This window comes from Plasmodium fragile, assembly GCF_000956335.1.
Source record: "Plasmodium fragile strain nilgiri unplaced genomic scaffold supercont1.22, whole genome shotgun sequence".
NCBI classification, from domain to species: Eukaryota; Apicomplexa; class Aconoidasida; order Haemosporida; family Plasmodiidae; genus Plasmodium; species Plasmodium fragile.
In genome coordinates this window covers 255,840-278,059 of record NW_012192602.1, presented here as the reverse complement: position 1 = coordinate 278,059, position 22,220 = coordinate 255,840, and the positions used below count along the sequence as shown (strand labels likewise).

The 22,220-nt window shown below is 43.8% G+C and overlaps 7 protein-coding genes across 7 annotated transcripts; 3 read left to right on the top strand and 4 right to left on the bottom strand.

Moving 5' to 3' along the window:
- Positions 1–1,146: 1,146 nt before the first annotated feature.
- Positions 1,147–3,210, bottom strand: AK88_02329 (uncharacterized protein; the record flags this gene model as incomplete). The annotated part of the gene is made up of 1 exon (XM_012479960.1): positions 1,147–3,210. One exon carries the CDS (start codon positions 3,208–3,210, stop codon positions 1,147–1,149), a length of 2,064 nt encoding a protein of 687 aa, XP_012335383.1.
- A 655-nt stretch (positions 3,211–3,865) lies between these two features.
- Positions 3,866–5,362, top strand: AK88_02328 (uncharacterized protein; the record flags this gene model as incomplete). The annotated part of the gene is made up of 3 exons (XM_012479959.1): positions 3,866–4,138; positions 4,248–4,689; positions 4,791–5,362. 3 exons carry the CDS (start codon positions 3,866–3,868, stop codon positions 5,360–5,362), a joined length of 1,287 nt encoding a protein of 428 aa, XP_012335382.1.
- Positions 5,363–5,579: 217 nt separating this feature from the next.
- AK88_02327 (uncharacterized protein) lies at positions 5,580–6,023 on the bottom strand (the record flags this gene model as incomplete). The annotated part of the gene is made up of 1 exon (XM_012479958.1): positions 5,580–6,023. One exon carries the CDS (start codon positions 6,021–6,023, stop codon positions 5,580–5,582), a length of 444 nt encoding a protein of 147 aa, XP_012335381.1.
- A 611-nt stretch (positions 6,024–6,634) lies between these two features.
- On the bottom strand, positions 6,635–8,053 carry AK88_02326 (uncharacterized protein; the record flags this gene model as incomplete). Its single annotated transcript, XM_012479957.1, has 1 exon — positions 6,635–8,053. One exon carries the CDS (start codon positions 8,051–8,053, stop codon positions 6,635–6,637), a length of 1,419 nt encoding a protein of 472 aa, XP_012335380.1.
- Positions 8,054–9,246: 1,193 nt separating this feature from the next.
- AK88_02325 (uncharacterized protein) lies at positions 9,247–12,561 on the top strand (the record flags this gene model as incomplete). Its single annotated transcript, XM_012479956.1, has 1 exon — positions 9,247–12,561. The coding sequence occupies one exon, from the start codon at positions 9,247–9,249 to the stop codon at positions 12,559–12,561; it is 3,315 nt and encodes a 1,104-aa protein (XP_012335379.1).
- Positions 12,562–14,269: 1,708 nt separating this feature from the next.
- AK88_02324 (uncharacterized protein) lies at positions 14,270–17,218 on the top strand (the record flags this gene model as incomplete). The annotated part of the gene is made up of 3 exons (XM_012479955.1): positions 14,270–15,053; positions 15,179–16,218; positions 16,373–17,218. 3 exons carry the CDS (start codon positions 14,270–14,272, stop codon positions 17,216–17,218), a joined length of 2,670 nt encoding a protein of 889 aa, XP_012335378.1.
- Positions 17,219–17,743: 525 nt separating this feature from the next.
- Positions 17,744–20,431, bottom strand: AK88_02323 (uncharacterized protein; the record flags this gene model as incomplete). The annotated part of the gene is made up of 1 exon (XM_012479954.1): positions 17,744–20,431. The coding sequence occupies one exon, from the start codon at positions 20,429–20,431 to the stop codon at positions 17,744–17,746; it is 2,688 nt and encodes an 895-aa protein (XP_012335377.1).
- Positions 20,432–22,220: the final 1,789 nt, after the last annotated feature.

Genomic DNA, 22,220 nt, shown 5'->3' with positions numbered 1-22,220 from the left:
AAGACCGATATGCTGCCACTTTTTCGAAAAATAAAGAATGCGAACGCGCGGGAAAGATGCATAAAAATCTGGAGGCGTTACAAAAGGCTTTTGCCTATTTTCCGCGCCACATCTCGCGCATGTAAAGAGAATGTATTGCATGCATGCGTGTAAACACGTGAACACTTATGCAGGTGTACGTTAACGGATGTATGCACTGATGCACGCATGGTATATGCGCCTTATTTTTACACGGAACATATTTCTAGGCACTTGGATCAATTCAAAATGTGTAAGCGTGTAAAAGTAAAAGAAGAAGCAAAAGGTATAGCAAAAAAAAAAAAAAAAAAAAAAAAAAAACAAACGTTGTCATCTATGCTTTACTCTCTTCGCAAAAGATATCGTCAGCAACGAAAGGTGGAGAAAACTGAAGCCAACAAAAGAGGAGATTATAACTCCGTAAGGCAGTGTCCTGTCCTACGCGGTTTCTCTTCCTTTTTGGTAATTTTAACAGATAAGCCAAGCCGGGTGTGTCATCCATGCGTAGTGCGCAAAGCAAGCTAATTAAGCTAAATGCGCTTAATCCATGGGTCTCTTGTTTATTCCATTTTTTCCCGCGTTTCGTCCAAGTGCTGCGTAATTTCCGAGGGAACTCATTCGAACTACATCCTTCCTGTGTTAAGCGATTTTTGCGTTGCTTCGCTTTGCTTATCTTTTTTTTTTTTTTTTTATGTCTAATTTTTTTGCACATATGTGTGCAGGAAAAAAAAAAAAAAAAAAGAGAACGAAAAAGAGGGAGAAAAGTATGAACAGTAAGGTAAAAAGCCAAAAAAGAAGTTAAAAATGAGAGCTGTTACGGAAAAATTATTATCCGTTCAGGTGAAAAGTCGATCAAAATGGTGAATCATAAAAAAAAAATAATAAAAAAAGCTGTTTGAAAGGGGGGCAAGCTAAAAAAATGTAATAAAGTTGCCACTGTTTCCACAGGGCCCAAAGCACAGCGTGCTCGAACTGTGCCGCAAGGCGGTGTACAAACTGGGGTCCAGTTTTTCTGTTCCACTTTGCGACCCACAAACCGAAACAAATACACAATGGGCATTCCAATAGTGGACGTGCGCACGACCAGCCTTTTCTACATTTGCGCCCTGTATCAGTTTTTCCACACCCCTACACACACTTGTAGTTTGACCAAGAGAGCAACTCCTTCCTCTTCCTCTTAAAAATCTGTTTATTATATAGGAGCTGCACGAACTCTCGCAGCCTCTGCAGGTGTCCCACATAAACATCATTGTTGCAGTACGTGTGATTAAATACGTTCACATCGCGAAGCGGCCCTTTTTGTATTGACTCGATGGAAGCAATATGGGGAGAAAGGAAAGATAACATAGATATGATAATTACGTTCATTTTTTTTTTCTGTTCATTTCGGAGCTTGTCAGTACTGTTGCAGAGCTTGGAAATGAGAGGTAACACAAAGTGGTTGTCTACAAATCTTAGCAAGTGCAACTGCAGCAGTGTGTTTAATGCTTCCTCTGGGGAGCAATTTTTTATATCTCTTTCAATATAGTTCAATAGGTTTACGTACGCATTGTTGAAGACGTCCCCTCTTTTTGCAAGCTCCACGATTTTGTTCTTTTCCCGTTCGTCGAATCTTTCTTGGGGGTGCTTCTTCTCGCACGTTTTTTCTGAGTGACGCGGCTCGGCCCTCTCCCATTCCACCTCGCCGTTAAAATACAACCTCTCGTTGTAGTCTAAATGGTCCACATCTCTGCTAATCGCGTAAGAGTGAATCTCGTACAAGTGGCGCAAAAAAGGGAACTGAAAAAAATGCAGCGAATAAATGGCCTTGAAAAACACCATCTTGTAGTACAACCCCAAGCTGTAAATGTCATCAAGGAAAACATATTTCCGCATGGCCCTCAAAATGTTGTTCTTATACGTTTGGTAATTTTCCACGCCGGTCCTCTCTGTATTAACGTTACGATAAAAAACATGATTGCGCATTTCGACCTGCCTATAATGGTTCATAAACATGTCCACAAGAGTAAATTTTAATTTTTCACCATTCCTGTGGGCTGTCTTTTCATCTGTGAAAAAAAAAGTATGTGTTTCCATCGTATCATCCCCGTTTTTTTTTTCACACATGAGAGTCTCCTCTTGGGAGGGTTGCTTAGAGGACCGTGCATCCGTGGGAAGACTTCCCTCCAGCTCGCTTTCCATGTGTAAAAGGAAGTTCGAACAAACAGGAAAAAACAATTTTGATAAGACATAAAAAAAGAGGCATATTAATTTGTTGTCATTTGATTCATTGTCAATGTAAATAAAATTTTTACTCGAATTATCAATCATGTTTAGGTACCTTCCTTTTTTTTTTTTCATTTCTCTTTCATTTATCGTTTCTGGTGAGTACACCTTTTTTATATCTTTCGCGATGTCAATTTTTTCTGCGAAGGATTCGATCAGGGGGAATAAATTCATCCCCACGTCTTTCAACGCTCTTTTCTGTTCTACCGCCTCCGTTCCTTCACTCTGCATCAATGCAATGGTGCCCAAGTTGGACGTGAACTGAGAAAGGACTAACAACATCTTTATCAGGTGGCTTTTGTTTATGTGTTCCATGTTCGAGTGAATATATTGTGCGAGGTGGGTGTACAGGTGGAAGCTCATGTGTGCTTCGTTACGGTGGTACTCGCGGTACCGTGGGGTAGACGCCTCCGTGTTGGACCCTGCATCCGGGACCCCCCGATTGGCTGCTGCCCCAAAGAAGCCATACCCTTCAAACACGTAAAATGCGAAGATCAGGTGGACCACGCTGTTCACGTGCACACCCTCTAAATACCTCCCGGAGTACACACACCGGTGATAAAAATGAAAAAAAAAATTGGAGCATATGTCTAGGTGGTACAAGTCGTTAAAAATAAGTATGTACAAAAACTCTATCATGTCATTGGCTACGAAGCTTTCTTTTTTTTTCAAAAGGTCCTTTAATATTTTCTTATACACAATGCGGTCCGTTTTTATTTTTTTCTGCTCCATACATTTTAACCTGAACAAATTGTGTTTGATGTCATCATTTAGGAAGCTTAGGTCGTCGTTCAGCTGGCTGAAGTTATCATGAAGGTTTGGCGCGTGCTTGTTCCCGGAGTTCCTGCCCACGGACGTGTGGACCTTTCTGCTCGTGCTCAGGAGGGGGCTTACAGTTGTAACCACGTTCGTTCCTCGTCTTATCATTTGTGGCGTGGTTTTCCGTTGGTGCCTTCTGCAGGTGTGGAAAGCAAGGCCCGCCCCCCAAGGCTATCTCGAGGGAACATGGACCGGACCCCCCTACGTCCTGCAAGTTAGCGCCTTCGCTTGTAACGGCGTGTGTGAAATCTATGTTTTATCTGCCTCTTCTGGTGTTCCTCGCGCGAAGCACCACAGTTGGGCATCCCTCCGACGAAAAAAGCTACGCTGTTTTGTGCTCTCCGCGTTGTCATTTTTTTTTTTAATTTTATATTTCCCTTCATGTTTGCCTCACCACGTCGTATTAAAACGCTCAAAATGGGGGGGCAGCAAAATGGAGAAAAAAAAAATTCATTTTGCATACGCATTTTGTGTATCTCTCCAATCGGGGTGGCGCTGCCGTTTGGGGCTGCCCGGGCGGGAGAAAAAAAAAAAAAAAAAAAAAAAAAAAAAAAAAGCGGACCACGTCGGGAAAATTTACACCTTGTCAGGAGGGAAAACAGAAAAAAAAACAAAACACATACATGTCTGCATACATGCATACACGCATACACGTATACATCGCTGCATATTTACATAAGTGCCCATTTGCGTAACTGCACATTCTACATTGCAGCACGCCTGCGCGTCGGAGGCCCCCCCCAACAGAGGACACACCGCCAAAATGAAGATTGACTTGGAGCTAATTAAACGCAAGAGCGAGCACAACGAAGGGCTGCTAGAGGAACTGGAGGAAGTAGCCCTACACCAGCTCCAAATTAAAAAAATTGAATTCATTAACACCCATTGTAGAAATTTAAAAATACTGCTGCTGCAAAATAATTTGATTGAGAAGATCGAAAATCTGCATCAGCTGAAGAAGCTGGAGTACTTGAACCTTGCCCTGAACAACATCACGCTGGTGGAGAACCTCCACGGGTGCGAGTCGTTGCGCAAGGTGGGGGATGTGGCCAGCAGGACAGGCGCATAAAAAGAGGAAGACCAGCCAGCAAAGATAAGTTACATGATGTCATACCCATGTGTTTTATCCATCTCACCCCCCTCAGCTGGACTTGACCCTAAACTTCATCGACGTATCAACCATCGAAGCGTCTTTAATTAACTTAAAGAAAAATGAAAGCCTGAGGGAGCTCTACCTCATGGGAAACCCCTGTGCGAAATGGACACACTTAAAACTCTTCGTCATTCTACACCTGGGCCAGCTGGACGTTTTAGATGGCTCAGATATTCTCACGTCAGATAGGATAACTGCTAAACAAAAAAGCGAAACAGTTAGGAAGTCTTTAGAAGAAGAACTGAAGAAACAAAAGGAAAAGGGAAGTGGACACAACGAGCACTATGACAGTATCAATCAGAGGAAGGAGATTTACGAAGAGATGGAAAGGGAAGAAAAAGAGAACGCACAAATGGATACGAAGAAGGAGAGGCCCCAGAAGGAAGTGCTGCCCCCATACACTGACGAGGGGGATATTCGCCAGTGCAACGAAGGTTCGCGCTGCTACACACTAATTCAGCGCTAAACAACCCGCCAGCACTTTACACCAATATTCATCGCATCGCTACACCCCCCCCCTATTTCAACCACGCAGGGCACTACAAGTTCCTGTTCGATGAGTATTCCAGCAACAAGCACACCTTTTTGAAGCTCTTCCTCCCCAAGTACATGTGCAACTCTCTTATCAAGGTAGACGTAAATGTGAACTACGTCCGGTGTGTAATCAAAGACAAGCTGTTCCAGGTCAAACTGAGCGATGCCATTTTAACAGACCTCACGAAAATTTCTAGAAAAAAATATACTGGGGAATTACACATTAAAATGACGAAGAAAAATTATAAAGGAAATAAAATTTTTGAAGGGGACCCTATCAGCGAGGGGGGTGCCTCTCCCATGGTCTGCCATTCGTTGTTACCACCCCGTTCGTCTTCCACCTCGTCAACCTCTTCCGCATCGTCGTCCTCTTCCACCTCATCCTTCTTCAAAAAGGAGTACCCAATTTATGCCAACAGGCGAAGGCGCTCAGCCAAATCTTCCTTGACCTTGTCCAGCGAACCGAAAGGTGATTTCCTTCTTCAGGCAAAAGAAACGAAGTACTCCTCCTCCGTGATGAATGCCATTCCTTCGCTGGAGAAAATTACAAAACAGAGTCTCCCTAACATGTAAACGGCTAAGCAACAAAAATGATTGTGCGTCCGGTGTAAGCAAGCATTTTACCAATTTGTTCCAGTCGAAAGGTTAAGAAGACAGCACGGTCTTCACAGTGTAATGTTTTTTTTTTTTTTTTTTTTTTCCCGTTTAGCTAACTGCGTGATTACCCACCTGGTGGAGGAATTTCCCTTGTTCATTCCGTCTGTTGACATGGTGCCCTCCAGGATGATGCCTACTCGACCAGCCTAAACTTCACAGCTTGGTGCTTACTGAGCACCCTGTTTTGCCCATCTTGGTGTATCTTGCTTTGTGCTTCTTCAAACGCTTGCAAAATGCGAGGGGCCAATTGTTCCAAGTGCAGAATCTCATCGTAGGTGAAGCTCTCCAGTAGGGTGTGACACTTGGCCTTTGACACAACCAAACAAGGTGTATAAATGGCGTCGTTCTTCACTACACATTTTGTTTCTTTCATGCTTTTCACCGTTGTCATGAAAGTGTTTCTTAATTTCCCGTTACATACGAACACTAGTTTGTCACTTTCGTCCGTCAGCTTCACGATGCTGCTTCTTTCCTTCGGTGGGTATGCAAATGAAATTATTTTTTTCCTACCCCTCCTGTTTTTTATCCATGACCAACCGGCCTTCTTGGAGAATCCTCGAGTATATATGTTGAACATGGTTGCATTTGGTTTGTACCTCCTTTTGGATGAGGGTGTGTGTGTGTGTGTGTGTATATGGAGGTGGGCCGGCCCACATATAGCTGGATAGGAAGCTGTAGTTAGGGGAATAAACGCTACCGCCCTCTACAAACATTCGCTTTTTGTTCATTACGCGTTTGTGTCCGTTGCGCGCGGGGGATCTATTCCTCCTACGGGATTATCCCACAGTTTTGCGCACAAAAAGGAGAACTCTTTAAAGAAATCGCCCTCGCGGGGGCATAACCCCAAACAGCAGAAATGTTATAAAAAACTGCCTGAACGAGTCAGGCAACTTTCGCGTCGGTAAAAAAAAAAAAAAAAAAAAACAGCCAAAAAAATTGCACAATGGGGGGTGCAAGCGGTAAAAAAAGAATACCGTTTCATGTCACCCATTTGGCGAAGCAATTTCCACAGGAGGTTAAAGCAACACTCAGCGCGTCACTAAACCTCCAGCGGGAAAAACAAAGGGAAAAATTTAATCCTGCAAAGGAGAGAGATACCCTCGTTGTAGAAAGTTCCCCCATTTGTTGTCAACCGTGAGAAGATACGCACCCTCCCCAATTGCGGCTTCTTCTCCTCCTCCATTTTTTTTACAAAAAAAAAGATTCGTTGGGCATGAGGAAGCGCCACTTCCCGAGGGGCAAACCTTTCAGGTGAATGCCCCCTATCCTGACCCTGTGCAGGGCCTTAATTTTGATGTTGGAAAGGAGGCACAGCTTCCTAATAATTTTGTGGAAGCCCTGGTAAAGTGTAAAGGACAGCGTAAAGCAGTCCACATACTGTATGCGGCATTTATATATCAGCTTACCATCAACAAGGGCATTTTTGCGTAAGAGTTCCATATGAACTTCTGTTATCGGGTCTGCTGTTTTGATAATGTATTCCTTCTCCACTTGGTGTTTATGTTTGTTTAGCAGATAACTGCAGATGAGCGTATTTTGAGTAAAAACTAGAAGGCCCGTGGAGTTGGCGTCCAACCTTCCACACACATATAACTTATTGACTTTCTCGATATTCACATTTTTGTTAATAAAATAACTCATACATTTATGTTCTTCCTCAATGAACTTATTTTCATTTCTTATTAAATTTCTGGCTAGCAGTTTTTTGTTTGTCTTGTGGTCGTTCAAAATGGACAAGTAATATTTGGGCTTATTCAAAATGATGGTTATATTTTTGTTCCTCAGCAGCTCTTTACCTACTTTGGTTAATTCCACTTTGTCCTTCCCTGGGGAAATGACAATATTTTTGAACACTACCTGATCATTGACTTTGATAATGCCTCTGTTTAAATTATTGAATGCAAATCTGGAGCTGCACAAACCTTTTTGCCAGCAGTACTGGGTTACCTTCATTTCGTGGCATTCTTCCGTCTTCTTACTTGGGTAGAACAACTTACTGTTGTCAATACATATGTGCCTTAGCTCATCACTGATGGGGTTCTTATTTTCGTCGCTAATTTGTGGGTCTGTCTTATGTGGACGTTTTTCCCACGTCTTTTCTGCTTCATAGTTTTCGGTAACCATAGGGATTTCCTCTTCTGCTTCATCCTTGACGACCGCAAGATTGCTGTCCCTTTTGCTTATGAGTTTACTCCACTTTTTGTACTCACACAGGTATTTTACCTTTACCTGTTCACTGCCCGTTGGGTCATTATACCCTCCCCTTGGGGTCTCTCCTCTTTGTGTGCAGTCACCCAGTTCCACTTCATCCTCCTTGTTCTTTTTTCGAGGGGTAGAATGCCGCCTCCCCCTCCTTATGGTGGGTACAAGTATGGGTGTTTCCTCCTTAACGTAGTCGTAAAAGGTCTTTTGTTTGAAATCCACATAACTTTTGCACGTGTCGTACATGTGCACATTTTGTTCATATTTTTTTCTATCATAACTGTGCGTTATTACTTCTTTGGTTATGTTGTCACTGATGTGTCTGCGTAATTGTCGTCCTGCCCAACTGTGTAAGCTGCCCTTGAGTTTGTGGCCTCTCCATCGGACGCCCTGGGCTACGAGCATAGGTGGAGGGGGCGATCGATGGGCGCGTGTGCAGGGGAAGTCTCAAGATGGGGAAGCAAACACATCAACTCGAGCGATGGTTCCCCCCTTCATCCGGTAGAGCGTTCACTTAAGATTTGTGACTTGGCTTTTGGCGCATACTTTTTGGCGTAGTTTCTGACGCACCTTTTGACTTTTTTTTTTTTTTTTTTCTCCAGTTTTTGGGAAAAATTATGAACGGGTCAGGTGAGACCTGTCATGCAAAGCTGCTCCTGTCCCCCTTGTGCTTTTTCTGTCCTCTGTTTTTTTTTTTCCAACAAAATTTTCATTTGGGGGAAAAGCAGCTAAAACTAAACGCTGAAATTATGTTGCTCCCATTTTTTGTGTTCCCCGAAAATGGGAAAAAAAAAAAGAAAAAAATGCATACGGAAGGGAGAGGATGCATATGTATGTTTAATACGAAGTACGTATGTCTTTACGCGGGCGAGAGTGTGCCACGGGCCTTGGGCCCCCCTCAACAAAACCTATGCGTAATTGCAGCCACGCCAACGGACGCTCAGGTATAAAAACGCACAAAATTTTACAGCGTAAACACCGTCAACTTTGCAGTGCAGCGGCAGGGAAAGTTTGCAGCGGAACGACGCGGTGCGCATTTGCGGCCATTGTAGCAAGTTTAATTACGGCACTATCTTTTTTTTTTTTTTTTTTTTTTTTTTTGCTTATACCCCGGGCGAAAAATTAATCCAAATGCGGAATATATGTATATATAATTATGTACATTTTGTATTTTTTTTTTTTGCGCCTTCCGTGCCCCATGTGTTGCTTAAATTAGATGCAACTTTTATGGTTTAGTCATCTTTGCGGAGTTGCTGAAGAGCGGCCGCTGAATTGTTTTTTTTGCTTTTTTTTTGAATTCTTTTTTCGATTTTTTTTTTTGTTCACATTTTTTCACCCGTTTTATTTTTTAAAGTTGGTGAAGACCCCATTTTGGCAGAAACGCCACAGTTAGGGAGGAATTGCCAAAACTCAGGCGCGGAGTTTTTCCGACCGGGGGACCACAGACGCCATGAACTGTTTGCCCCCGTGAGGAGAGGCATATGAATGTAGGCGGCGCTTCTTTATCTTGGAAGAAGTAAAAAAGGGGAAATATCCCCGCATCCCCCCCCCCCCCCCCAAAAAAAAAAAAAAAAGGCAAAGAGGAGAAGAGGGAACCGATGGGGGATGGACAGTGCGAGACAGAACGTGAGGAAGGGAAAGCTGTCCCAGAAGGGGTGACCACGGAGGAAGTGCCTACTCACCCCGGACAACTCCCCGACGAGAGGGTGGACGAAATTCTGGATCAAGAGAGCGACGATGAAGGCGGCCAGGAGGGGGAGATGCCTCGCGCCGTGAGTAGTCCCCCCCCTGAGGGAGACTACTTCTACATCAACGACGCCATCAAGCACAACTACCCCCTGGAGTACGAAGAGAACAAAATTTACCCAAAGGTGTATTGCTACGAACCAACCAACTTTGAGAATTTTAAGAAAAAAATAAAAAACAAAAATGAACTCAGACATTATGAATGCTACTCCTCCACCATGAACGAATTCTTTTACAAGTACAACGACAACTACTACGACGACATTTTAAAGAATGAAAGTTTTAAGAAGTTTGCCTTCGAGTTGTGGTCCAAGAGGAAGGAGATCAAAAATGAAACAGAGTACCACAATTTGTGCATACAATTAAGGAAAAAATATAAAGTGTGTCCCTCCAAGCACCAGATTAGTGTAGCCCTGCAACATCATTATTTACAAGCGGCACGTAACTCCAAGGGGGAAAAGGATTACCTATCCTCCCATGCCGAGGAGCCCCACAATGTTGCCTCCACTTCACACACATCCGACGTGTCGAACCAGTCCAACGCGGGTGCAGATGCTACCACTGCCAACGAGGAGGAAGAAGGGAACACCACTAATGGAAAATTACATGGTGATGAAGTGGACTTTCTGCAGGGGGAGATACTCTCCGGGGGGTTGGGTCTGCCAGAATGGGGAGACGAACCCCCACAAGAGGAGGTAACAGGGGACGACCAGCAGGGGTGTGAAAAGAATTCGACCAATCCAGTCGCAACAGACGAGGAGGACAAAATCGAGGTGAACAAAAAAGGAAAGGATGTGAAGTTCGTCCTAGAAAATGTTACTAACATGATTGTCACCACAGAAATGAAAAATTACAAAGACCTGGACAAGGAGAGTGTCCATTTTTTACAAATAAATAAAAGAAAAGGTGTGAGATCGAACAGCGGTGTGTTAGTTGTAACGATCATTACACACCCCCACAAATTTAGTTGCAAGTATGATTGTCATTACTGCCCAAATGAACCCAACCAACCGAGATCCTACCTCTCTACTGAGCCAGCAATTCTAAGAGCCAACCAAAACAACTTTGATGTGATTTGTCAGTTTTTCAATCGAACCACCACATTAGTTAATAATGGACATGTGGCAGACAAAATTGAAGTCCTCGTACTTGGAGGCACTTGGAGTTGTTATGATGTGGAGTACCAAAGGGAGTTTATAAGGGATGTATACTACGCAGCAAATATATATCCTCTTTTAAAAAATAGAAGAAAAAAATTTAGCTTAGAAAAAGAGCAAGAAATTAATGAAACAAGCAATTGTCGTATTATTGGATTAACGTTGGAGACAAGACCTGACCAGATCAATAAAGAGGAGCTCATTCGATTAAGATCTTATGGTTGCACCAGAGTACAATTGGGTATACAGCACACAGATGATTTTATTTTAAAAAAGGTTAATCGGCAGTGTACTCTGAAAGATTGCATTCGAGCTATTTATCTTCTTAAGGAAAATGGATTCAAAGTGGATATCCATTTGATGCCTGACTTGCCATACTCAGATGTGAAGAAAGACGTTGAAATGTTTAAGTACGTCCTGAGTTCTACCGATTTGCAAGCAGACCAATGGAAAATATACCCCTGTGAAATTACTCCCTTCACGAGAATTGAAAAGTGGTACAATAATAACGAGTTTAAACCTTACTTTGAAGTGGATAAAAATTTACTCATATGCTTAATCTTTCTGGTGAAAAAGGCCATTCATCCTTGGATCCGCCTGAACAGAGTCATACGGGATATACCCAACCCTTCAATCATAGCAGGAAATAATATTACTAACATGAGACAACTCATCGCCAACGAAATGAACATTCGGTCCATTTTTTGCCAATGCATTAGATGTAAGGAAGTGAAGAATCAGGAGATTGAAAAGAACGATGGCTCCATTTTTTTACAAATATATAAATACCCAACTTTAGGGGGGGAGGAGTTTTTTCTCACCTTTCAGGGGGTGAAGAAGGCTCGAAAGGGAATGCCCAATGGGGCCAAAAGGAAGAAGAACAAGAAGGAGCAGCAGCAACAGCAGCATCGTCATGAGCAGCATCAGTGCGGGGAGGGAAACGGAAATAATAAACGCAGCGGTGGGAACGCCAGCGGGAGGGGGGAGGGAGCCGATGAAGATTTTATAGGACTCTGCTCCGTCAATTTGTTCGCCGAGGGAGGCTACTCGGATGGGCATGCGGCCTCGCAAAGAGGAGGAGACAATACCCATGTGGAAGAGGTGAAGGAGGCGGCCGCTTCAAACAGGGCGGCCACTTCCAACCGGGCGGCCGCTTCAAACAGGGAGGCCGCTTCGCACCGCCTACCCGAACTGCATACGCGAGACGACAACAACGAGCGGGCGCTGCTTGGCTTCCTGCGCCTGCGGCTGCGCAATGAAAATGACTACTGCGACGATAGGCCATTTAAGTGTCTCGAGGGCGCAGCCCTAATCCGAGAACTCCACGTATACGGCTCGTTATTAAAGCATGACGATTTCAAAGAGGACCTGAACTTCGTTCAACATAAGGGACTAGGAAAGTGTTTAGTGCTCGTTGCAGAATTAATTGCCTACCATTATGGTTTTAGAAAAATGAGCATAATAGCAGGGGTAGGTACGAGGCAGTATTATAAAAAGCTGGGATATGAAAAGGAAGAAACGTACGTGACGAAGGAATTGAACAGGGACTGTTTGTATCAGCAGTACTTGCTACATGAGGATCGAATTGGTAAACAAATAATTATACACAATTACAATTTGAAGCATTGCCTGTACTTGATGCACAGGACCATACCCACACCGTCTCGTTATAAGAGAAGCGAAATTGAGGAAGACATGAATACCTTTATTAGTGAAAATATTCTCAACGTGGGATCGGACGAGTACCTGCACTGTCAGCAGGAGTGCAGCGGAGTGTGTCTTATAAATGTGGAGCAACATTTATTCGCTCAAGGGAAGGACAAGCTGGCGAAATGGATGAAGCGGATGGACGTTTCTGTGCGCGATGTCCTTACCCAATGGGCAGGAAGCATTGCCCACTCATACGGCACCAACAGCTGGGTCCGTAGCACCTATTTTTTGTTCTTTTTTAGTACCACTATGTTTGTTGGTGTTTCCCTTTGGGCACGCCGTGCGGTCGGGCGCCTCTGAGGTGGCAGGGGCAGGTGCGTCGTCATCTCCCTCAGCGTGGGCAAGTGTTCGATGCAGCCCTCTTTGCGTACCCTCAATGGATTATATTATCTGTCCACAGGGTCCGCGAGCAAGTCCCATTTGGGCATTATATTAAACGAACTTTTTCTACTCTACAGTCGACATGACTTCCTCAAATCCTTTTTCATGTTTTTTTTTTACCCCCATTATGCATTTGCAAAGTTGGACGGACACAAAAAAAAATACGACGTTGGTGCCCCCATGTACACCCTTTTTTTTTTTTTTGCTGCCCCATGCAGACAACGCTAATGTGTCCTACGCGCGGGTAGAATTTTATATCCGTCGTAACTCTTTTTTCAGTCAAGCCATAGTGTTGTCTTACGAGACCAATGGGCAACAAAAAAAAAAAAAAAATTGTCAGCCATTTGGTAGCTCAAAGGGGAATTTAAAAAAAAACGAAAAAAAAAAAAAAACTTTCACAACATGTATAATTATACTTTTTTTCTGCCGTAAAAGTTGCGACAGGGTTTATTTTACCCGTTTTGTGGAAGCACCAGCGGAAAAAAAAAAACATATGGAGGCTGATGCTGCATGGTGAATTTATTTTGGGACGCCAGAAAAAAACTGTTATATGCGGACATGCCTAACTGGCGCAAAACTGAACGAAACGCAAAAAATAAAATTATATTTTTACGATGGTTGCATAATTTTTATAAAGGCCGCAAAATCGCGTCGTCCCTCTTTTAATAAAAAAAATACAACTCGTACACAAAAAAAATAAAATAAACAAAAAACAGAAGAAACAAGAAGAAGAAAACAAAAAAAAGAAACCAAAAAAAAAAACAAACCAAGCAAACAGACGGCATGATTTTTATGCAAATGAATGGAAAGCAAAGTGCCGCTTGCCAAGTTTGCCAGGAATCCATTTTTCTGTCGCCCTCTTTTTTTTTTTTTTTTTTTTTTCCTCCAATTTTGGAATGCCTGCATTTTCGCTCGCGTCCACTTCCCCATTTCACCGGTTGCGTCAGTTCCGTCGGCCGCATAAAATGAGTAATTATTTTTTTGCGTCCCTGCGGATCAGATGTCCATAACGCCACTTTTGTTTTTTGTTTTTTGCCACTTTGGAGTCACTCCATTTGCGCGATTTTTCGTAATTTTTTTTTTTTTTTTTTTTTGCGTCCCCTGTGGTCATATCACAGTACCCCATTTTAATGGCCACACGTGGGCCAGCGTTTGTATGCAGACGTGTTTGCAAACTCACGTAATGTGAACCATTTCATGTTAACCTTTTTTTTTTTTTTTTTTTACGAACGCCTTTGTGTACGCACCCCCCCCGTTGCATACGCATACGAATACGAATACACATACACACGTACACGTATACACGTAGCTGCGTTCATGTGACGTTCGCCAGAGGGACAACCAGCGCGGACCGCTATATATTTTTCCCTTTTGCGCTTCATTTGGAGTGCGGGGAGCCTCTACAGATTTACCACCACCACCACTACCACTACCACCCGAGAAACAGAGTTGTGTCTGATCGTCCTGACAGACAGAACAGAAAAAGGGATTATATATTTTCCCCTTTTAAAAAATATCGTTGGGGGGTTTACCTATTCATTTGTCGCCCTCTTGAATGCTGCTCCAAGTCAGGACAGGAAAAAAGAGTGCCTTTTCATTTCCCCCCCCCCCCTGATTGCTCAGCACCATGAATAGCGCAGGGGAGGGTGAGAGCAGTGACCCCGTCTGGAAGGATGAGGGCCCCAAAGATATAAATACTGTGGAAGACGGCGTGAGCGAAATGAACCCTCGAATGAGTGGTACTAACCCCTTTGAGGTAGAAGAAGAGGAAGAAGACAAGGAGGATCTGAAAAGGGAAGCAGAGGAGGACATATCCTCACTGCATCAGAGCGAGATGATGGGCTTGTACTTCCCGGAAATGGCCGAGGAGGAGAAGAAGAAGCCCAAGATGGAAAGCGGAGTTGGAGGTGGTAATGTCATTGTTCATGGAAGCGGCGTGGAGGATAAGTCAATCGACCGTGCTGCGGTTGGTCACCTCAGTACTCACCAAAAGGATGATGAGCGTCGTGGAGGAGGTGACAAGGTTGCCCCAGCAGATTGTGCCGCGCAAAATTGCGCCACGGAAAACTGTACCGCCGAAGACGGTGCTGCCAAACCGCGGGCGAGGGGTCCATCTCCGCCGTTGCACCTGAAGGAGGACGCTCACATGAACAAAAGTGTAAGCGAAGAAAAGCACAGATCGTGCATCCCTCCTAATGATACATCAGAGAATAGTTATGAACATGCGCAGGTGAATATTCCAAACTTTGACTTAACGGAGGCGGACAGCAACCTGCTTGAGGAGCTGAACGACGGAAGGTCGGACAAGTCAGACGACGGGAAAATGAAGCTGAAGGTTCAGAACTTGCTGAAGCTGATAGGCCTGCTCAAGGCCCAGATAAACCAGAAGGATCACGAGATATATCAAATGGGTAAGCCTCCCCTTGGGGCGATCTCCTCGCGGCGTCACTCCATCATTACGCACACTCTACTTCACACACACACACATGCATACACACACGTACACCACTTCTTATCCCCCCCCCCCGCCCCGCAGAACTGGACTTCAAGCTGAAGAGTCAGCAGTGCGACAGGAGCAGCGCGAACCTGAACGATTTGTTCGTGGAGAATGAGAGCTTCTCTGACCACACAGATGGTGCATCAGGGGGAGCGGCGTCCATCGCAGGTGCAGGCCCTCCTGGAGGAGGAGATTTCCTAATGCGAAAAATGAAGAATATATTAATTTCACAGAACGAAGAAATAGTAAGTCTAAATGAAGAATTAAAAAAAAAAACGAAAGAATTATTTTATTTAAATGAAGAAAATATGACCAAGAATGAAAAGCTAGCAGAGTTAAAAAAAGAAATTGAAGAAAATTATATGCATCTTAAAGCATATAAAAGTGTTAAAAATGAAATGGAGGCGGATGCAAATAACAAAGTATATCGTGTAGAGAATTATCTTAATGTGACAAACCAAAAATTACTCAAAAGTGATATATGCATAAAGGAAAAAAAATTAAATATAGAAAAGCAAAAGAGAGTTATAAAAGAATTATATAATCAACTGAACAAGAAGGAAGAACAAATAAATGAATTAAGAAGTATAATTGAAAGTATTGAATTGAATAATAATAGGGATATCATCAAGTATAAACAAAGCAACACAGATCTCATTAACAGACTAAGTTTAAATAATTCCCTTATGAATAGCCAAAAAATTGAAATAGAAAATATGCATATGAATTATAAACAGCTGGAGGAGGAGTTAAAAAATAAAGACAATGAATTGAAGAAGCTTCATGAAAATTTACTAGCCAAAGATGAAGAAAATAATAAAATGGTCCACGACATTAATCGGTTAAAATTTGACATGGAGATAAAGAACATTGATGTGGTTAACGTGAAGCAAAGAATAAAACATATAAAAAAGGAGTGCGCCATACATTTGAAGAAACAGAAGGAACATTTCACCAGTGTCATTAATGACATTTATAAGGAGAAGGATGAGGCCATTCAGGGCCACGTCGAGGAGTTCGCCAAGCTCTCCGAGCACTACAACGATGCGCTCGCGGCAAACGAAAATATTAAAAACGAGGTGCGAACAAAAGGCAGTGCCATATGGCGTAGTGCTAGTGTACACATACATGTGCGCCCGTATTGCGTCTCCTTATGTGTAATTACGCGTGCACACATATATATGTGTATTCATTTATTTATTTACCTTTTTTTTTACTGCCTGACGCGTGCAGCTAAACCTCCTCAAGGACGAAGTGTTGAAGAAGGCCTGCGAGGTGGAGAAACTCCAGGACAGGCTACTCGACTACGAGTCCAAGCTATTAATTTATGAAAATAACAACGAGATTAAAATCTTGAAGAAAAACGAAGACCATTTGAGGAAGCTACTCAGCAAACACATACACAGAAATGAGAAGCTACTCAACACCACTCTGCTGTTGCAGAAATCAACACTAGAAAATAACACACTGGAGAAGAAAATAATTGAATTAAAAGCCAAGACGTATAGAAAGGACCAAGAGATAAAGAAGCTACAAGAAACCAATTGGAAGAAGAAAAACTCTATAAAGAATAGCAGCATTTCGCAGACCGACGAACTAGTGGAAGGGAGTGATGATTTGAAAGACCACTACCCCAGTGGGGAAAGAAGCAGAAGGGCAGCTAGTAGCCTCATGAACTACAGTGATGACTGCGTCGATGCGGGCAATTACATGCTCGATTATAACAACAGGGCGGACAAAAACAACGCACTCGATGCTATGCTGTTCGAGGGGGACACCAACCTGATGATGGGTGTCAAGGATGACGCAACCTCGGAAGTGTCACTCCCCTTGGGAGGAACGCCGCTCGCCACCACCAGCGCTGTCACGGACGACCCAGTGTACGTGGCCCTCTGCGAATTCAGTCACAGCCTCAAAGAAACCAACATCCCATTTCAAATAAAAAAAATAAGCGGAAATACGTACCTCCTTAACGATAAAGAAGTGGTCATTAAATTCATAAACGGTGATTTGTATGTGGAGGACGGTTCTCATTTGGTCAAGTTAAATGACTTCCTACTGACCAGTGGACCCGGATAATTCCTTTTCTTTTTTTTTTTTTTTTTGCCTTTGTTTGGAAGGGGCTTTTCCCAAGCTGGCCACAGACAGAGAGGTGTTGTTTTTACCACACGTTTGTTTCTTTTTTTGTGCAATTTTTCCGGTCCATTTTTTTTTTCTTATTTTTTCTTATTTTATTTTATTTTTTTTTGTTTTGTCTCCGTCTCCATCGCCACCGCCTAACTAATAACGACGACTGATTAAAACACGAATTTGAAATGACTTTTTTTAAAATACAAAAAAAAAAAAAAAAAAAAAAAAAAAAAAAAAAACGGACTCGTCGAATGCGCTGCACACATGTATATATGTACAGGTTGGCGAGGTCGCTCACGGGGTGATGCCAATTTGGGGAAAAAAAAAAAGAGAAGAAAAGGAGCTGCCAGACGTGTGTGCATGTACGAAAAAAGGTGCTGCCATATATATATGTATACATATATATATGTGTATGTATACATATGTGCGACGTGGCAACGCTCGGGAGGGAGCGCTACCAAAAAAAAGCCCTCCTTAGAGGTAACTGTTGAGAGCCTCCTTGTCCACGAAGGACTCTATTTGGCTCCACAAATAATCACAAGCGTCGGACGTCATTTCCCTCTTGTCCAACTGCAGCTTGTGCCACATGTTCGTCTTAGTATTCTTCGGAATGAGGCAAACCTGGACCTCATTTTCCGTGTCCTTGATAATTTTCAACCTAAACAGTTCCTCTATGAGTAAAAAGGTCTTCTTGTACCTCTCCGATATGGCTAGCGTCTTAAGCTTCACTGCATCTGTGTATTCTTGTAGCTTTTCAATTTTATACTCGGCCTTTTTCAAAAGCATTTTCTTCATCTCATATTTCCCTTTTAGCGTATTTTTCTTTTCATCAATTTCGTAGAACACTTTTAATTTTTTTTCTCCTGTAGCACCATCATTTGAATCACAAAAAATGGATTCACATTCCTTCAGCTTCTGTGAAATCACTTCATACTCTTCATTTATCACATTCCTTCTATCCTGAATAACTTTTTTTCTTGTTAATACATTCTGTTGAATACTTCTAACTGTCTCACTAATGCTGTTGTTTGTCTTAACAATTTCATTAAGGTTATGATTTTCATTTTCTAAATTCAATATATAATTGTTTAGGTTTACCACATTTGTGTATAAAGCGTTCATATCGTTTTCTTCACTGTTGCAGTTTGTGATGTTATGCACGACGCTTCTATAATAATCGTCTTCACTATCCCCTTCCTTGCTATCTAGTCTGCTCAGAGCCGTTAGACTCGCTCCCCTTCCGTTTCGTACTTCATTTGGAGCGGCTCCTTTCAACGCCCTGCTAACCGGGCCCATGCCACTAGTAGACCCCACAGCGAAGGGGCGACCCTCTGAGTACTGCACTGATGTAGCCACATTGCGCAACTCCATGTTGTTTGACTCCAGCTGGTTGCTCTTCAAGCCCCCCTTGTCGCTGCTTAGTCCTCCCATTGCATCGTTCCTCAGCAGCCGTGAGAATTTGTGGGAACCGTTCGACGTAGTGTTCCTATTTGCACTCGCTCCACGATCCATGCAGCGATCCGCTCCGTTATACACCGAACCCTCGCCGCCTCCCCCGTCTATTGCACCCACCTGGGTGCTGTCCATCCTTCCATCCGACCTCTTCTTCGAACAGGAATTAAAATTCTGCTCACTCAGTCTGTCCAATGTACACGAGTTAAACAGCTCGTTGTGGCTCCCCATCGTATTATTTACCATCCTTTCGCTACTCGTGTCGGTTATATAATTGGTGTGTCTGCTCCGCCTCTGCGATCTCAAGGGGTTGTTCTTGCTCAGGTAGTAGAGCGAGTTATTCAGGTGCTGCCCCTCTTGTTGTTGCTGTTGCTGAGATTGCTGCTGGTACTTGTGCGCCGGAACGGCAAGCATCGGTTCGCCCCTTCTCAAGCGATCAAATTTAGCATAGCTTCTCCCTAACGGGGTGGTCTTCACATTATCCTCGCCCTGGTCCACACCGGGCATGTTCGCCGCGCCGCTTGTACTCCCCGCTGCATTCCCGCCTGTTGTGCTGAGCGGCTGGTAGGACCTACTCAGAAAACCGTCCTCCTGACTCATCGTATGCAAACCACTGCTGTTCAGGCTTGGGTGTGCGGCACCAAGTCCTGTGTTGTTGCTACCCAGAAGTTTCTCATTCGAATAGAACATCATGCTGCCGTAAGCACTGACCTTTTCATTCGTACCACTAGATATATTATTGACCGCACTCAAGTTATTACCGTAGTGTGAATTTCCACTCTCATGGGGGTAACCTCTTGAGGCGTATCGTTTACTCTGTGTGTTGGTGTCCCTCCTTCCTCTCTCGCGCTCTCGCTCGTGGTCATGCTCACGTTCGCTGTGAGGGCCCCCTCCACTGTTACTATCGTTATCACTTCCCTTGCCCTCCCTGTATACATTTTCCATGGCGTCGTATTTTCTCTTCATGGGCGAGGTGTAAGAGTAGATGGCGCCTTCCGCCCTACGCCCCCATTCATTTTCACCCCCCACAGCTTCCTCCCCCTCGTAGTGCTGGGGCTGGCTAAGAATCCTGGGATGTCCCAGCTTAGGGTTACCGCTCTTGTGGTTATTGTTTTCATTGTTATTGTTTCCACTGGAGATGGTGGTTGTCTTCCCGCTCTCCCCATACTTGTCTCTTCTGTGGTTCCGTACGGCGAACTTGTTCACGTAGCTCTTCTTCCCTTCTGCGTTTGTTGCGTTAGCGGCGTTGGGTGAGGGAACCTTTCTCCTCGCCCATCTCGCCTCCCTCTCGCCATCACCATGCACATCATCATGCACACCATCATGCACCCCATCACGCACATCATTCGCACCAGCGTTGTCGTCATCGTAACCATCGCCCTTATCATCACCATTGTGATGACCCTTTTTATTGCCATGCTTGGCGAATTCCACGTGGGAAACCCTCAGTGAGCTCCTCTGATTGCTTTTGAGGCTGCTCTTGGGCGGTTGCTTCAACATGGGGTTGTTCGTCCGCAGTTTCAAGTGCGAGTTCTTCGCAAAAGACGTTTTGTTCGTAAACTGCGTGTTTGCCGCACTAGGCGCGTTAGCCACATTTTTACTCACTGGATTCAGGTGGCCCTTAGCCCTATTCATAAATTTCACCCCCCTGCTTTCACCCCCATTGAACTCAGTTGTCTTCAACTTGGACTTCGTCGAGACCTGATTCATGTCTCTCGCGTTTTCTCGAGTAAGTAAAGATAAACCCTGAGCCCTGGAACTGATCATTTACCGCTCTTTGGCTTGGCATCCCGCTTTCAGTTCTGTCGCATCGGCTCTTGCTCCTTTCGTTTGCTCGTCTCCTTGTTTTTATCTCTGGGTCGTATGTTTAAATGCGTGTCCCTTTGGCGGAAGTCCCAAACGTTTTGGATTTTAACACACACCACGCGATTTCCCTCTTATGCTCAGGAGCAAATGGCATGCATGTACATATACATATGCTCATGCTGCCCATCGGCATGAGTGTACAGCCTTCTGTCGCGCAGAAGCTCAAACATATAATGAGACGTGCAGTCCCGAATTGTGAACTCTGCGTGGAGAACGCGTCACTTTAAAGGGGGAACATTGAATGGGCGGTTGAAACGCAGATTTTTTTTATCGCTTACCTGCGCGAGTTGCGTGGTAGCTTCACGTTTCACGAATGGAAAGCTGTCTTTGTGGCAACATGGAAACGTATGCGTAACGTATGCGTCGCGCAAGCGGGTGGTGAGCAAAATGGTCAAACGGCAAAAGTGCAAAATTGCGAAACTGCGAAGCGATCACGCGCGAGGTAACAAAGTAGGGAGAAAAAGTAAAACAAGTGGGAAATTTCCAACAATGTGCATTTTCGTATGATCAGATCAGGTGATTTTTTTGGGAAAAAAAAAAAAAGAAAAGAAAGAAAATAAGAAAATATTATGAACAGTTAATACGTTATTTCCAAAATGGCAAAAAAATTACGTATTTTTTACCTGAACAGCAATATTTTTTTTTTTTTTTTTTTTTTTTTTCGCGAAGGCGATTTTTGTGTGCAGTATGAAATTAGCTTTACACAAGTGAACCCCCGTATATGTACATTTGCGTTTGCGCCCAAATGGATCATTTTGTTAAAACTATCTACACCCTGCTTTTTTTTTTTTGAGGCGGGAACTCAGCATAATAAAGATGCCTGCATACGGGAATATCCCAATTGTGCCAACTGGACGGCGCTGCGGAGGGGTATGTCCCCGGAATGCTGTGGAGAACCAAAGTGGTTCACACCCACCAGGTGATTTGAAGGGGCCCAGTCGGGGTATCACTTAGGTATACACATATATGCGCATCTGCACGCACGTACGTATGTACGCATGTGCATATCTATGCCCGTTTGTCCTTTTTTCGGGAGGACTTGGCACAAAGGTGCGCCTGATAGGTGTAGGTCCAGTTCAGTAGTCTGCCCCACACGACGATACCTTTATGCACACGCTGGTGAGGATAATCCGTGGGACAGTTGCAGAGTTGGTCTGCGTTTTGTTCAAACAGAGGTATACTAAGCAGCCTGTCGGTAGAAGTCTAGTCACCATGTCCCCAACCTTGGTCATTCCCTCTGTAAGGAAATAATACTGGCGGAAGGGAAGAAAGCAAAATGGTCAAATTGCTAACAAAGGGGAAATATATGTTCTTTCCAATAACGTAACCTCAGCCGCAACCGCAATCGCAACGTAGCCATAGCCGTGTCAAATAGTCTGCTCTCCCGAAATTGAAACAAGACACCTGTGGGAGGGACTCCATAGGTGGAGATTTATTTTTGTCGCCTTTAGGCAATGTTCACACCCCCATCGGGGGATGAAAATGACAGCCTCTTCGCCAACTTGTCGTTTTTTCGTTGCAGCGACATGCCACTGCTTCATAATGAAGTAAAAAAAAACTGCCACATGAAGGAAACATATCTAAGGGAGAAGTTTTCATGTGGATAATCCACCTTGGCGGCAAGGCGTTACAT